The following is a 16,256-nucleotide window of genomic DNA, read 5'->3' on the forward strand; positions in this document are numbered from 1 at the left end:
TTCTGGCGTAGACATGAGAGAATGGGTCTGTGTGGCGAGTGGGTACTGTATAAAAAAAATCCTAACCCACATGTGCATGATGGGAAAAACAAACCTTTGATCATGTGTTTGGTTTAAAATAGCAACTTTAAGGTGTTTTCTAGGATGATTTTTATGGTTTTATTGGTGTTTTTTGGTATCAATTGATAGAACAGACCACATATTACTTAAACAGAGATGATTTTATTTGTCTTTAGCTTAAAATTGGGCATAAAATAGAAACATTAAATTTTTGACAACTTTCCAGTGCACAGGTCAGGTCCCCCCATCCCCCTGATCTACTTTATGGGTTATTACTAGGTCTTTTTAATTATTGGGACACTCTAAACCATGACCAGTCATTCCCTGTTTTTTTTTTTTCCAACAAACCAGCCGTATCCCACTGAGGCAGGGTGGCCCCCAAAAAAAAAAAAAAGTTTCTCTTTTTAAATTAAGTAATCTATAGAGGAGAAGGGGTTACTAGCTCCTTGCTCCTGGCATTTTAGTCGCCTCTTACAACACACGACTTATGGAGGAAGAATGCTGTTCCACTTCCCCCATGAAGATAAGAGGAAATAAACAAGAATAAGAACTAGAAAGAAAATAGAAGAAAACCCAGAGGTGTGTATATATATGCTTGTACATGTATGCAGGATTGCGGATGAGCAAGGAGGTTTTAAAGTGGGTAAGGGATGTGTAGATCAAGTGTTTACATTGAAGCATATATTTTTTTTTATTATCACACTGGCCGATTCCCACCAAGGCAGGGTGGCCCGAAAAAGAAAAACTTTCACGTTCATTCACTCCATCACTGTCTTGCCAGAAGAGTGCTTTACACTACAGTTTTTAAACTGCAACATTAACACCCCTCCTTCAGAGTGCAGGCACTGTACTTCCCATCTCCAGGACTCAAGTCCGGCCTGCCGGTTTCCCTGAACCCCTTCATAAATGTTACTTTGCTCACACTCCAACAGCACGTCAAGTATTAAAAACCATTTGTCTCCATTCACTCCTATCAAACACGCTCAAGCATGCCTGCTGGAAGTCCAAGCCCCTCGCACACAAAACCTCCTTTACCCCCTCTCTCCAACCTTTCCTAGGCCGACCCCTACCCCGCCTTCCTTCCACTACAGACTGATACGCTCTTGAAGTCATTCTGTTTCGCTCCATTCTCTCTACATGTCCGAACAACCTCAACAACCCTTCCTCAGCCCTCTGGACAACAGTTTTGGTAATCCCGCACCTCCTCCTAACTTCCAAACTACGAATTCTCTGCATTATATTCACACCACACATTGCCCTCAGACATGACATCTCCACTGCCTCCAGCCTTCTCCTCGCTGCAACATTCATCACCCATGCTTCACACTCATATAAGAGCGTTGGTAAAACTATACTCTCATACATTCCCCTCTTTGCCTCCAAGGACAAAGTTCTTTGTCTCCACAGACTCCTAAGTGCACCACTCACTCTTTTCCCCTCATCAATTCTATGATTCACCTCATCTTTCATAGACCCATCCGCTGACACGTCCACTCCCAAATATCTGAATACATTCACCTCCTCCATACTCTCTCCCTCCAATCTGATATTCAATCTTTCATCACCTAATCTTTTTGTTATCCTCATAACCTTACTCTTTCCTGTATTCACCTTTAATTTTCTTCTTTTGCACACCCTACCAAATTCATCCACCAATCTCTGCAACTTCTCTTCAGAATCTCCCAAGAGCACAGTGTCATCAGCAAAGATCAGCTGTGACAACTCCCACTTTGTGTGTGATTCTTTATCTTTTAACTCCACGCCTCTTGCCAAGACCCTCGCATTTACTTCTCTTACAACCCCATCTATAAATATATTAAACAACCACGGTGACATCACACATCCTTGTCTAAGGCCTACTTTTACTGGGAAATAATTTCTCTCTTTCCTACATACTCTAACTTGAGCCTCACTATCCTCGTAAAAACTCTTCACTGCTTTCAGTAACCTACCTCCTACACCATACACTTGCAACATCTGCCACATTGCCCCCCTATCCACCCTGTCATACGCCTTTTCCAAATCCATAAATGCCACAAAGACCTCTTTAGCCTTATCTAAATACTGTTCACTTATATGTTTCACTGTAAACACCTGGTCCACACACCCCCTACCTTTCCTAAAGCCTCCTTGTTCATCTGCTATCCTATTCTCCGTCTTACTCTTAATTCTTTCAATAATAACTCTACCATACACTTTACCAGGTATACTCAGCAGACTTATCCCCCTATAATTTTTGCACTCTCTTTTATCCCCTTTGCCTTTATACAAAGGAACTATGCATGCTCTCTGCCAATCCCTAGGTACCTTACCCTCTTCCATACATTTATTAAATAATTGCACCAACCACTCCAAAACTATATCCCCACCTGCTTTTAACATTTCTATCTTTATCCCATCAATCCCGGCTGCCTTACCCCCTTTCATTTTACCTACTGCCTCACGAACTTCCCCCACACTCACAACTGGCTCTTCCTCACTCCTACAAGATGTTATTCCTCCTTGTCCTATACACGAAATCACAGCTTCCCTATCTTCATCAACATTTAACAATTTCTCAAAATATTCCCTCCATCTTCCCAATACCTCTAACTCTCCATTTAATAACTCTCCTCTCCTATTTTTAACTGACAAATCCATTTGTTCTTTAGGCTTTCTTAACTTGTTAATCTCACTCCAAAACTTTTTCTTATTTTCAACAAAATTTGTTGATAACATCTCACCCACTCTCTCATTTGCTCTCTTTTTACATTGCTTCACCACTCTCTTAACCTCTCTCTTTTTCTCCATATACTCTTCCCTCCTTGCATCACTTCTACTTTGTAAAAACTTCTCATATGCTAACTTTTTCTCCCATACTACTCTCTTCACATCATCATTCCACCAATCACTCCTCTTCCCTCCTGCACCCACTTTCCTGTAACCACAAACTTCTGCTGAACACTCTAACACTACATTTTTAAACCTACCCCATACCTCTTCGACCCCATTGCCTATGCTCTCATTAGCCCATCTATCCTCCAATAGCTGTTTATATCTTACCCTAACTGCCTCCTCTTTTAGTTTATAAACCTTCACCGCTCTCTTACCTGATGCTTCTATTCTCCTTGTTTCCCATCTACCTTTTACTCTCAGTGTAGCTACAACTAGAAAGTGATCTGATATATCTGTGGCCCCTCTATAAACATGTACATCCTGAAGTCTACTCAACAGTCTTTTACCTACCAATACATAATCCAACAAACTACTGTCATTTCGCCCTACATCATATCTTGTATACTTATTTATCCTCTTTTTCTTAAAATATGTATTACCTATAACTAAACCCCTTTCTATACAAAGTTCAATCAAAGGGCCCCCATTATCATTTACACCTGGCACCCCAAACTTACCTACCACACCCTCTCTAAAAGTTTCTCCTACTTTAGCATTCAGGTCCCCTACCACAATTACTCTCTCACTTGGTTCAAAGGCTCCTATACATTCACTTAACATCTCCCAAAATCTCTCTCTCTCCTCTGCATTCCTCTCTTCTCCAGGTGCATACATGCTTATTATGACCCACTTCTCGCATCCAACCTTTACTTTAATCCACATAATTCTTGAATTTACACATTCATATTCTCTTTTCTCCTTCCATAACTGATCATTTAACATTACTGCTACCCCTTCCTTTGCTCTAACTCTCTCAGATACTCCAGATTTAATCCCATTTATTTCCCCCCACTGAAACTCCCCTACCCCCTTCAGCTTTGTTTTGCTTAGGGCCAGGACATCCAACTTCTTTTCATTCATAACATCAGCAATCATCTGTTTCTTGTCATCCGCACTACATCCACGCACATTTAAGCATCCCAGTTTTATAAAGTTTTTCTTCTTCTCTTTTTTAGTAAATGTCTACAGGAGAAGGGGTTACTAGCCCATTGCTCCCGGCATTTTAGTCTCCTCATACGACACGCATGGCTTACGGAGGAAAGATTCTTTTCCACTTCCCCATGGACAATAGAAGAAATAAAGAAGAACAAGAGCTATTTAGAAAAAGGAGAAAAACCTAGATGTATGTATATATATATGCATGCAAAACAACCACTCTGAAAGAATAGAGAAATTCCAAGCGCTTTCGTGACTACTCACATTATCAAGGAACTATGAAAGTGAAGCATCCAAGGAAGCTATATAAGGGGTCTGGCCAGCACCTCACTATCAGATCCCACACCTGTTCACTGTGATCTTATTGCATATATATGCATGTGCGTGTCTGTGAAGTGTGACCAAAGTGTAAGTAGGAGTAGCAAGATATCCCTGTTATCTAGCGTGTTTATGAGACAGAAAAAGAAACCAGCAATCCTACCATCATGCAAAACAGTTACAGGTTTCTGTTTCACAGTCATCTGGCAGGACGGTAGTACTTCCCTGGGTGGTTGCTGTCTACCAACCTACTACCATATATGTGAACAGTATTTAGATAAAGGTAGGAAGTTTTTATTGCATTTATGGATTTAGAAAAGGCATATGATAGAATGGATAGGGGAGCAATGTGGTAAATGTTGCAAGTATATGGAATAGGTGGTAAGTTACTAAATGTTGTAAAGAGTTTTTATGAGGATAGTGAGGCTCAGGTTAGGGTATGTAGAAGAGAGGGAGACTACTTCCCGGTAAAACTAGGTCTTTGACAGGAATGTGTAATGTCACCATGGTTGTTAAATATATTTATAGATGAGGTTGTAAAAGAAGTAAATGCTAGGGTGTTCGGGAGAGGGGTAGGATTAAATTATGGGGAATCAAATACAAAATGGGAATTGACACAGTTGCTTTTTGCTGATGATACTGTGCTTATGGGAGATTCTAAAGAAAAATTTCAAAGGTTAGTGGACAAGTTTGGGAGTGTGTGTAAAGGTAGAAAGTTGAACGTGAACATAGAAAAGAGTAAGGTGATGAGGGTATCAAATGATTTAGATAAAGAAAAATTGGATATCAAATTGCGTACGAGGAGTATGGAAGAAGTGAATGTTTTCAGATACTTGGGAGTTGATGTGTCAGTGGATGGATTTACGAAGGATGAGGTTAATCATAGAAATGATGAGGGAAAAAAGGCAAGTGGTGCGTTGAGGTATATGTGGAGACAAAAAACGTTATCTATGGAGGCAAAGAAAGGAATGTATGAAAGTATAGTAGTACCAACACTCTTATATGGGTGTGAAGCTTGGGTTGTGAATGCAGCAGCGAGGAGGCGGTTGGAGGCAGTGGAGATGTCCTGTCTAAGGGCAATGTGTGGTGTAAATATTATGCAGAAAATTCGGAGTGTGGAAATTAGGAGAAGGTGTGGAGTTAATAAAAGTATTAGTCAGAAGGCTGAAGAGGGGTTGTTGAGGTGGTTTGGTCATTTAGAGAGAATGGATCAAAGTAGAATGACATGGAGAGCGTTTAAATCTGTAGGGGAAGGAAGGCGGGGTAGGGGTCGTCCTCAAAAAGGTTGGAAGGAAGGGGTATGGGAGGTTTTGTGGGCTAGGGGCTTGGACTTCCAGCAGGCATGCATGAGCATGTTCGATAGGAGTGAATGGAGACAAATGGTATTTGGGACCTGACGATCTGTTGGAGTGTAAGCAGGGTAATATTTAGTGAAGGGATTCAGGGAAACCGGTTATTTTTATATAGCTGGACTTGAGTCCTGGAAATGGGAAGTACAATGCCTGCACTCTAAAGGAGGGGTTCGGGATATTGGCAGTTTGGAGGGATATGTTGTGTATCTTTATACGTATATGCTTCTAAACTGTTGTGTTCTGAGCACCTCTGCAAAAACAGTGATTATGTGTGAGTGAGGTGAAAGTGTTGAATAATGATGAAAGTATTTTCTTTTTGGAGATTTTCTTTCTTTTTGGGTCACCATGCCTCGGTGGGAGACAGCCAACTTGTTAAAAAAAAAAAAAGTGTGACCTAAGTGTGAGTAGAAGTAGCAAGACGTACCTGAAATCTTGCATGTTCATGAGACAGAGAAAAGGACACCAGCAATCCTATCATCATATAAAACAATTACAGGCTTTCGTTCATTCCTTGTTATATTTTATTATTCGAGAAACAGGGTAAAACTTAATTTTTTGTGTGATGATGAATTCAAAATGGAGGGAAAGTATAATATAAGTGGGGCCTGAGAACATGATTAATGAACAGGGGAAATGTTGCTTTAGTGGCTGAAATGATTACAGTGTTTATTTTGGACTCTGTTTTTAAACTGGAATTTTTTTTTTAAACTTGTATAAAACTGCCCAAATTACCAATTTCTGTTCACTTTATAGAGTTGTTCTGATATTTGAATGAGTTCTGATAGTTGAAGGAGTGCTCAGTTGATAGAACAGAATGTATATTAGTGAAATAGCTAATAATTTGGTTGAACTGAGCAATAGAAATGGCTTAATACAGGGCTCAAATTGAGCAAAATCACCAGTGCATAAATTTGCATCGAGACTGCCAACTTTGCACCTGCATAATTCCCTAAGTTTTCCAACAAATTTGATATTTTGGTGTCATTACTTTCAGAAAAAGATTCTTTACCATTTCAGAAGAAAATTTCTAATATAATTAGTATTTTTAATATTAGGGCTACCAACAGTGGAAGGGCTAACTTTGATAATGAACGATGACTTATTGTCCAGAACTCTTAAAGTCTACCTTACAATGAAGAACACTAATACCTGTAGTATATGATTTCCTACATACTAAAACTATTATGTGCATTTATATAATTTTTTCTACTAGTAAATATGAAGTATTTTTTTCTTCTGCCTATAATAATTTTATGGTTAAACTTATCTCAAATACAAAATCTGGGAAAACTCAGCATTGAATAACTCTGTGTATTTCGTGTAACATTACTGTAATATTAAAAGTGAAACTAAAGATATTGCCCCCACATATGTCCATTCACATGATTAATTAAATGCGTTGTCCAATTATTATTTAAAGTTCATGCAAAACCAGTAAAAACCAACAGCTGGTTAGAATCTCATTTCAATAAATGGAAATTTAATTATTAGAAAGACTTGGCAAAGAAAGTGACATTAAGGTATATATTTACTAAAGTCTTGTACAATACACCTTCATCACTATTTTTAGATGAAAACATTTTTATATATTGAAACCACATTATGTTACTGTACCACTTAAAGTGCCTTGATAAAGTGTGAACTAATCTATCTTGATAATACACTGCTGAACCAGGATAAAAATACAAAAAATTCAAATTTTGCAGAGTGAGGCAGCCCTTGAGTTTCTCTGACCCTTCATCCCAACATAAGTTGGCTATCTTAACACAGATAAAGCTCCTGATCCACCATGAGGCCTGGTCATGGACCGGGCTGCAGGGGAGTTAACCCCCCGGAACACCCTCCAGGTATACATTCCTCTCTCATCACTGAACATAAAACACAGAGACCAAGAGCACTGCTAGTAATACTTTAAGTTGGATGTTACTTTTGCCATGCGTGGCAATGTTAGCTCTGAGATGACTGGAGAATGAAGTGAATGCTTCAAACATAAACGTGAATCTATGTTAGCTCTGACACAGCAATGTTAGCTCCAACACAGTAATGGAGAATAAAGTGAATGCTTTGAACATGTACTGGATATCCAGTCACCCTCAAGGAAGGGAGTCGGTAACACTTCCTTACCTAATTCTGCTTCCAGAGTGTAAGAAAAGTCTGTAGTGTACAAGACTTTATTATACAATAAATACCCTTAGATATTTTTTTTTCTTGCACCCATAAATGCATCTTAAGGTTAACCATTTCATTTATTGAAAAAGACTATGCTCTACAAAGTTTATAATAAAAAATTATTAAATGTTTTAACAGTAATGAGAAGAAGGCATTTATATGAGACTGGAGATTAATTTAAAATATAAAAAACAAGAAAGGATTATAAAGCAAAGCCAAATACTATTAACTGCAATAATTAGCTATGAGTTATGACAAATGGTATTTCAAATGAAAACTTACAGAATCATGATGAAGCACTGAGAATTATCTTGGAAGATTTTCAGATATTTTTATTTATTTGCATTATTCTGCAACTAGAACATATTTATACAACACCAATGCTCCAGTTGCCTGTCTATCTGCATACAGTAATAAATAAATATGATTAATACTATCTACCAAAATAAAAATATTTAACATCATGTACATTACCAGTATCAAACAATCAATAAGGACAAAGAAAATCTGTGTACCTGTTTTTTCTGGAATAACACACATTTCTTCACACTCCTGTTGTGAGTTATAGCGGTTGTTGTTGCCTAAGCAGCCACCATATACAAAAGGTTTACAACTACCAGTTGCTGAATCATGGTACCACGATGGAACAGTTCCAGTACAAGGGCCTTCCACACGAGGAAGATGGCATGACTCTGTTGAGGAATTGTGGGATTAAAAATTATATTTTCAGTATCAGGAATTCTTGTTATAGACACAGTACACATATTGGAGAATCTAATCAGACAAATATTTCATTTATAGTGAAATAAAAAAACTGCTTTCAAACATTTGCAATTCACTGATTACATTATTTTCCTATTATACAGCATGGAATTTACTGCATCATTTCAGGAGGTACCATAATTAAGCTTTTATCTACTAAATGGTATTTCCTGTATGCTAAAGAAAGACAAAGAGTAACAATTTCTGAAACTTTGTGAGTAGTATTAAATATCAATTGTTTGAAGTATGATTTAACCACATGAGTGGCCATCATGTAAATCTACATTTCTGACGTCAGAGGTCTCTCACGCAGATCTATGTTTTGAGCACAGCTTCCTTAGCTTGCCTAACCGGGTTCCCTAAATTTCTCCACATTCCAACAGCTCATCAAGGCCCACAACTCCTATCTAACAAATAAACACACACACACACACACACACACACACACACACACACACACACACACACACACACACACACACACATACACGGGTCTGGCTATGCAACAGCTTTGGGTCAAGTCTGACCTGAAGCTGTTGTATAGCCATATCAGGAGGAAAACAACAGTCAAGACCAGGTAATCAGGCTAAGGAAGGAAGGTAGGAAGTTTACAAGAAGTGACCACGAGGTATGTGAGGAGCTCAGGAAGATATTTAAAGAAGTATTTACAGTTGTGAGAGGAAGGACTCCAGGAATTCAGAATAGGGAGGTACACCAACAAGTGCTGGATGAAATATACACAACTGAGGAGGAGATGAAGAAGTTGGTATGTGAACTCAATACCTCAAAGGCTGTGGGAACAGACAACATCTCTCTGTGGGTCCTTAGAGAGGGAGCAGAGATGCTGTGTGTGCCACTAACAAAAATCTTCAGCACATCCATTGAAACTGGGCAACTACCTGAGGTATGGAAGATGGCAAATGTAGTCCCAATTTTTAAGAAAGGAGACAGACATGAGGCATTAAACTACAGATCAGTGTCACTGACATGTATAGTATGCAAAATCATGGAGAAAGTCATCAGCAGGAGAGTGGTGAAGCATCTAGAAAGACACAAGCTTATAAACGACAACCAGCATGGTTTCAGGGAAGAAAAATCCTGTGTCACAAACCTACTGGAGTTTTATGACAAGGTAATGAGAGAGAGAGAGATGGATAGACTGCATTTTCTTGGACTGCAAGAAGGCCTTCGATACAGTTCCTCACAAGTGGTTAAAGCAAAAGCTAGAGGATCAGACATGCATAACAGGAAAGGCACTGTAATGGATCAGAGAATATCTGACAGGGAGGCAACAACAAGTCAAGGTATGTGGGCGCCTGTGATGAGCGGGGCTCCACAGGGGTCCATCCTAGGACCTGTTCTGTTTTGGGTATATGTGAATGACATAACAGAAAGGATAAACTCAGAAGTGTCCCTGTTTGCAGATGATTTGAGGTTAATGAGGAGGATTAAATCAGTCGAGGATCAGGCAGGACTACAAAGAGACCTGGACAGGCTATAAACCCTGCCAAATGCAAAGTCATGAAGACTGGGGAAGGGCAAGGAAGACCACAGACAGGGTATAGTCTAGGTGGCCAAAGACTGCAAAACTCACTCAAGGAAAAAGATCTTGGGGTTAGGATAATACTGAGCACATCTCCTGAGGCACACATGTTGCAGCATACGGGCATCTGGCAAACCTAAGAATAGTGTTCCGAAACCTTAGTAAGGAATCGTTCAAGACTGTACACCATATATGTCAGGTCCATACTGGAGTATACAGCACCAGTTTAGAATCCACACCTGGTCAAGCACGTCAAGAAATTAGAGAAAGTGCAAAGGTTTGCAACAAGACTAGACCCAAAGCTAAGGGGATTGTCCTACGAAGAAAGGTTAAGGGAAATCGGCCTGACGACACTGGAGGACAGGAGGGTCAGGGGAGACATGATAATGACATATAAAATACTTCGAGAAATTGACAAGGTGGACAAAGACAGGATGTTCCAGAGATGGGACACAGAAACAAGGGGTCAAAATTGGAAGTTGAAGACTCAATTGAGTCAAAGGGATGTTAGGAAGTACTTCTTCAGTCATAGAGTTGTCAGGAAGTGGAATAGCCTAGAAAGTGATGTAGTGAAGGCTGGAACCATACACAGTTTTAAGACGAGGTTTGATAAAGCTCATAGAGCAGGGAGAGAGAGAACCTAGTAGCAAACAGTGAAGAGGTGGGGCCAGGAGCTATAACTCGACCCCTGCAACCACAAATAGGTGAGTACAGTTGGAAGTTGAAGACTCAGATGAATCACAGGGATGTTAGTATTTCTTCAGTCACAGAGTTGTCAGGAAGTGGAACAGTCTGGGAAGTGATGTAGTGGAGGCAGGATCCATACATAGCTTTAAGAAGAGATATGATAAAGCTCATGGAGCAGGAGGAGTGGCCTGGTAGCAACCAGAGAAGAGGCAGGGCCAGGAGCTACAAATCAACCCCTGCAATCACAATTAGGTGAGTACACACACACACATGGAAGAATGAACTTTTATTACAAAGAATAATTTGCTCAAGATAAAATTTATTAAGTCTTAATTAGAGTTGCTAAGCTCACCTTGAATGAAATTTTATCTTCAATAATGTACTGTCCTTTCATATTTCCCCTACATCCCAGTAGCCCTTGCCCTACGTTCCATCATTATATCTAATTTTTATGTATAAACAAAGTTTTTAATGCTTTTTTTTAAAACTAGACTATTATTTCATGTCTTTTAAAATTAAATAGTTTTTATGGAGATCTGAATTTCATTATTTAAGTTGATAACTGCTTCCAATTTCAAAAGACAATGAATGTGTGACTGAAGAAATATTTACTGTACTAGTTTTCTTACCCATTCCCTCAGGTTCAACACAAGCAGACTTGCACTCTTCCTGTGTATTAAATTTGTTAAGATTTCCTTCACATCCACCATACCAGAAGCGAGTACAGCCACCATAATCCATGTCAAAGAACCACTTAACTGTGAAGTTGGTGCAAGGGCCTCTGTCTTTAGTATAGCCACACACCTCTGTAATTAATATGCAATTAATGATTTTTACCAACTCCTCTACATATTTATCAACCGGCTTTTATAAAGTCCATTTCATCTGAGTTGAGTAAATAACTTAACATGGTAAAATAATATTCAAGGAGAGAATGGTGAGTTAATCATTCCACAGGAAAACTAAACAACAAAGCCTCAGAGAATAATTAGTAACAATACAACTGTGACATGACAGACAGGACGGACTGAAATGTCATCCTAGGGTTCCCCTTCTAGGTACATGTTATTGCTGAAAAACCACAGAGAAAAGTCCTTATATCCTTAACTTTAAACTGATATAATGAATCAAACACACTGTGATCAAACACTGAAATTTTCAGAATATATACTATAATATCAAGATCTTTCAGTGCTATTAGCCAAAATAAAGAATCAGGAAGAGAGAATTAAAATGCTGCAGACCTTGCTCAAACAATGATTTTTTTTTTAAGCTACTGGCTTTTTCCCACCAAGGTAGGTGACCTAAAAAAAGAAACACTTTCACCATCATTCACACATAATCACTGTCTTTGCCAAGGCAATCAAATATGACAGTTTAGATGTCACTCCAAACAACCAATTTCCCTCCTTTAAAGTGCAGGCATTGTACTTCCCACCTCCAGGACTCAAGTCCAGCTAACCAGTTTCCCTGAATCCCTTCACAGAATATCACCTTGCTCACAGCTCGTCAATTCCCAAAAACCATTAGTTCCCATTCACTCCTATCTAACACGCTCACACATGCCTATTGCATGTCCAAGCCCCTTGCACACAAACCCTCTTTTGCCCCCTCCCTCCATCCTTTTCTTGGATGACCCCTACCCTTTCTCCCCTCCACTACAGTTTTATACACCCTCCAAGTCATCCTATTTTGCTCCATTCTTTCAAAATGACCAAACCACCTCAACAATCCCTCTTCAGCCCTCTGAATAAGATTTTTAGCAACTCCACACTGTAGTGATACTGGTCCTGTGGGGAGCAGCAGCAGGATAATACTGCACCACCTCTTGGGGCCCTTAACAACAACAACAGTTTGGTGTGTGTCATGGGCGCCAACACATTGTGTGTGATTCTCTCCTCCTCTATATATATATATATATATATATATATATATATATATATATATATATATATTAGTGATGCAGATTACATGGTGAGTTTAAATATGTGGCCTGTAGTTATAACTTTTCTCTTGACATATGCAAGACATCACCATCCCTGTAGAAGCCATTATTAGATGTACTAGTCATTATATTTTGTTGTTGCAGAAGTACTATGAAGATTCTATGTTCAATAAAGCCTAGAGATAAGGCCTGTGTTTCTATCACAACATACACCTCTCCCTAATTTCTACACTACGAATTCTGTGCATGATATTTAGACCACACATTGCCCTTAGACACGACATCTCCAGCCTCCTTCCTGCTGTAGCATGTACAACCAATGCTTCACATCCATATAGGAGTGTTGGTATCACTGTACCCTCGCACATTCCCTTCTTCACCTCCATGGATAATGTTTTTTGTCTTCACAGATACCTCAATGTCCGGTACTGGCCTCTGATGTCAACTGGTATACAGCAAGAACAATGATGCTTGTTTGGTATACCGATACTTTCTGGTTATTATAGATTTAGCTGGACTTAAATCCTGGAAATGGGAAGTACAATGACTGCACTTTAAAGGAGGGGTCTGGGATATTGATAGCTTGGAGGGACTTCTAAACTGTCGTATCTGAGTGCCTCTGCAAAGACAGTGATTATGTATGAGTGAGGTGAAAGTGTTGAATGATGATGAGATTATTTTCTTTTTGGGGATTTTCTTTCTTTTTGGATCACCTTGCCTTGGTGGGAGATAGCCAACTTGTTGAGAAAAAAAAAAAAAGATACCTCAATGCATCACTCACCTTTTTTCTTTCATCAATTATATGCTTTACCTCATCTTTCATAAACCCATCTGCTGACAAGTCTACTCCCAAATATCTGAACACATTCACTTCTTCCTTACTCCCTCATTGAATTACGTAATAAAATAAAAATTTGACTTATAAATGCAAATATTTCATTTTTTATATACAATACTCATCTTGTAGTAATGTTTCTAATTAGGCTATTGAAAAACCTTTTTTTTTTTTTTTCAACAAGTCGGCCGTCTCCCACCGAGGCAGGGTGACCCAAAAAGAAAGAAAATCCCCAAAAAGAAAATACTTTCATCATCATTCAACACTTTCACCTCACTCACACATTATCACTGTTTTTGCAGAAATGCTCAGAACACAACAGTTTAGAAGCATATACGTATAAAGATACACAACCTTACAATAAAACATATAAAATCTTAAACAGCTTTAGCATGCATGTACTGCATTGTGTACAAGAAAACAGTATGGATAAAACAGAAAAGCACGCAAGCCAAGTAATTGGCAGACTATATTAACTACTGTAAAAATGAATGGTACATGGACAACACTCATTTTCCAGCAACAGATGGTTTGGCATCTCTCTTATTCCAGACAAAAATAAAAAATAAACTTACTTAGGAAAGGCTTGAGGGAAACGTATATCTGACGCATTTATCGTTTATTGCTTGCACAGAAAATGGGCAGGGAACTCCTTCCAGAGAAAATGGGCATAGTTAAAACAACATCAGGAACTACAATAATCTTGCCATATAGTTTTCTCATTTTTCTTTTAAAAATGTTCATTAGCACCTCCAGGATTACTGGTATTCCTTTTTGTGCAATGGTTCATATCAAAGACAAGGCAGGGTGATGAGAAGGTCTTAAATAGCGATGGTGGAGGGAAGGAAGGGTAGTATGTGGCCAGTCAACTCACCTGGCCTCACCACAACTCTAAGTCTGTGGCTAGAAACTGTGCTGGGAGGATGTAAGAACATAAGAATGGAGGAACACTGCAGAAGGCCTACTCGCCCATACAAGGCAAGTCCTTATCAAAACCACCCCTACTCAAAACTACCCAAGAATTTACTCCCATACCCACAATACCAATCAAACCCAGCCCCTCCCACGAAGTACTGTTGCTGACTGCTCATAGGAATTTGTTGCCTTTGTTTCAATACTTGCCTCTCTAGTTCTTCAAAATGGAGAGTCATTTTCATAGTTTCACTGTCTTGGATTAAAAGAAGAGCATCCCTCGAATGTTGAAGAAAAAGCTAAATGCCATCAAAGATAATGAAAATTGCCTGTCATCACTTATGATTTTCAACTAATATTAAATCTCTGGTTCTTCACCACTCTTCACTAAATCAGTATTTAGCCTTCTATAAATATACAATCATCATACATAAGGTATGAATGTATTTGATTAAAAACAAAAAGAGAAAAAGAAATAATGTTAACAATTTAACCTCGAGTATACCTGTTAATAATTAAACCTGGGGGTATACCTTAACTAAAACTAAATACAGCCTCTCCTCACTTAACGACGGAGTTCTGTTCCTAAGATCACTTTGGTAAACGAATTCGTCACTAAGTGAGGAGCATACTATAATGGCAGTGGGTTTGTGTCAACCATCATTTGTATTGTTTTAATGTCACTTTTGCACCATTTATAACATTTCTGATATATTTTCCAATGTTTACACAGTAGTGTACTATGTATTCTAATAAACAGAATAGAGGAAATCATCTCTAATATACATTATTTAGGTAAGCATACTGGTCAGAGAGCCCGCTGTAAGTTTGAGTCATCAATAAACGAGTACATTGCAAAGTGAGGAAAGGCTGTATTAAATTTAAGGATCTTCACCAATTTATACCAAACAAATGTGCTCTCTCTATACATCATAAAATAAGCATACACATCATAAATGCACTGAGTAAAGGGAAGTATATAATTAGTGGGTCAGAGGCATATTGTTGAATTGTTATAGTATGACCCCTCTTGGTCTGGGTGCTGGAAAATCGGTGGTGTGCCTGTAAAAGAAGGATGTTTCTTTTTATTTTCCTTTAATAGCTTTATTTTAAGTATTCTCACCTCCTGGTATAATAGAAACTTCATCCTGACAGCCCTCAAAGAACTTTCCAGTGGCAGGTGTAACACCATCTGGGCAGCAGCCAAACTCAGATTCCGCACAGCCACATCCCTCATACTCTGGACCACTGGCAGGTGTGCGTCCGTCTTTGCAGCACCCGAACTTCTCATACTCACACCCACACCCTAAAATAATTAATTTACTAAAAAAGATAAAAGTAAAAACACTATTTTTAATTAGCATTATTTTTTAACACATCAGCCATTTCCCACTGAGGCAGGGTGACCTGAAAAAGAAGACACTCATCTACTCTCACTCCATCACTGTAGATGAATGGTTCAGAGAACTGACACACTGATAAATTAGACACATGTGCAACTCTTGGGTATCTTTATTGAGGAAACGCTTCGCCACACAGTGGCTTCATCAGTCCATACAAAGAAGAGTTGTGAAGAACAGGAGGAGAATGATGTAATCAGTCCCTCAACCTTGATAAATTTATCAACCTTGATAAATTTATCAATGTGTCGGTTCTGTGAACCATTCATCTACAACCCTCAACCTTGAACCGATGTGGTCAGTCCATCAATCTTGAATAGAATACAGCACATGTGCAGAGAAGTATCTTATATACCATAGGCAGGAGAGGTGCAACAGTCGTAGGTGGTGTCACATTTGTCCA

The 16,256-nt window shown here is 38.8% G+C and overlaps 1 protein-coding gene across 6 annotated transcripts in view; it reads right to left on the reverse strand.

The window, feature by feature from the left end:
• Window positions 1-16,256, reverse strand: part of Ppn (proteoglycan-like sulfated glycoprotein papilin) — a 504,188-nt gene that overhangs the window by 203,893 nt on the left and 284,039 nt on the right. For all 6 annotated transcript variants that reach the window (XM_070095679.1, XM_070095654.1, XM_070095670.1 and 3 more), the window contains 3 exons: window positions 15,577-15,759; window positions 11,391-11,567; window positions 8,285-8,461 (listed from right to left, as the gene is read on the reverse strand). In XM_070095679.1, the coding sequence (XP_069951780.1) occupies window positions 8,285-8,461; window positions 11,391-11,567; window positions 15,577-15,759 (537 nt within the window). The remainder of the gene's footprint in view (window positions 1-8,284; window positions 8,462-11,390; window positions 11,568-15,576; window positions 15,760-16,256) is intronic.

Source organism: Cherax quadricarinatus, chromosome 4 (assembly GCF_038502225.1).
Source record: "Cherax quadricarinatus isolate ZL_2023a chromosome 4, ASM3850222v1, whole genome shotgun sequence".
Taxonomy (NCBI): domain Eukaryota; kingdom Metazoa; phylum Arthropoda; class Malacostraca; order Decapoda; family Parastacidae; genus Cherax; species Cherax quadricarinatus.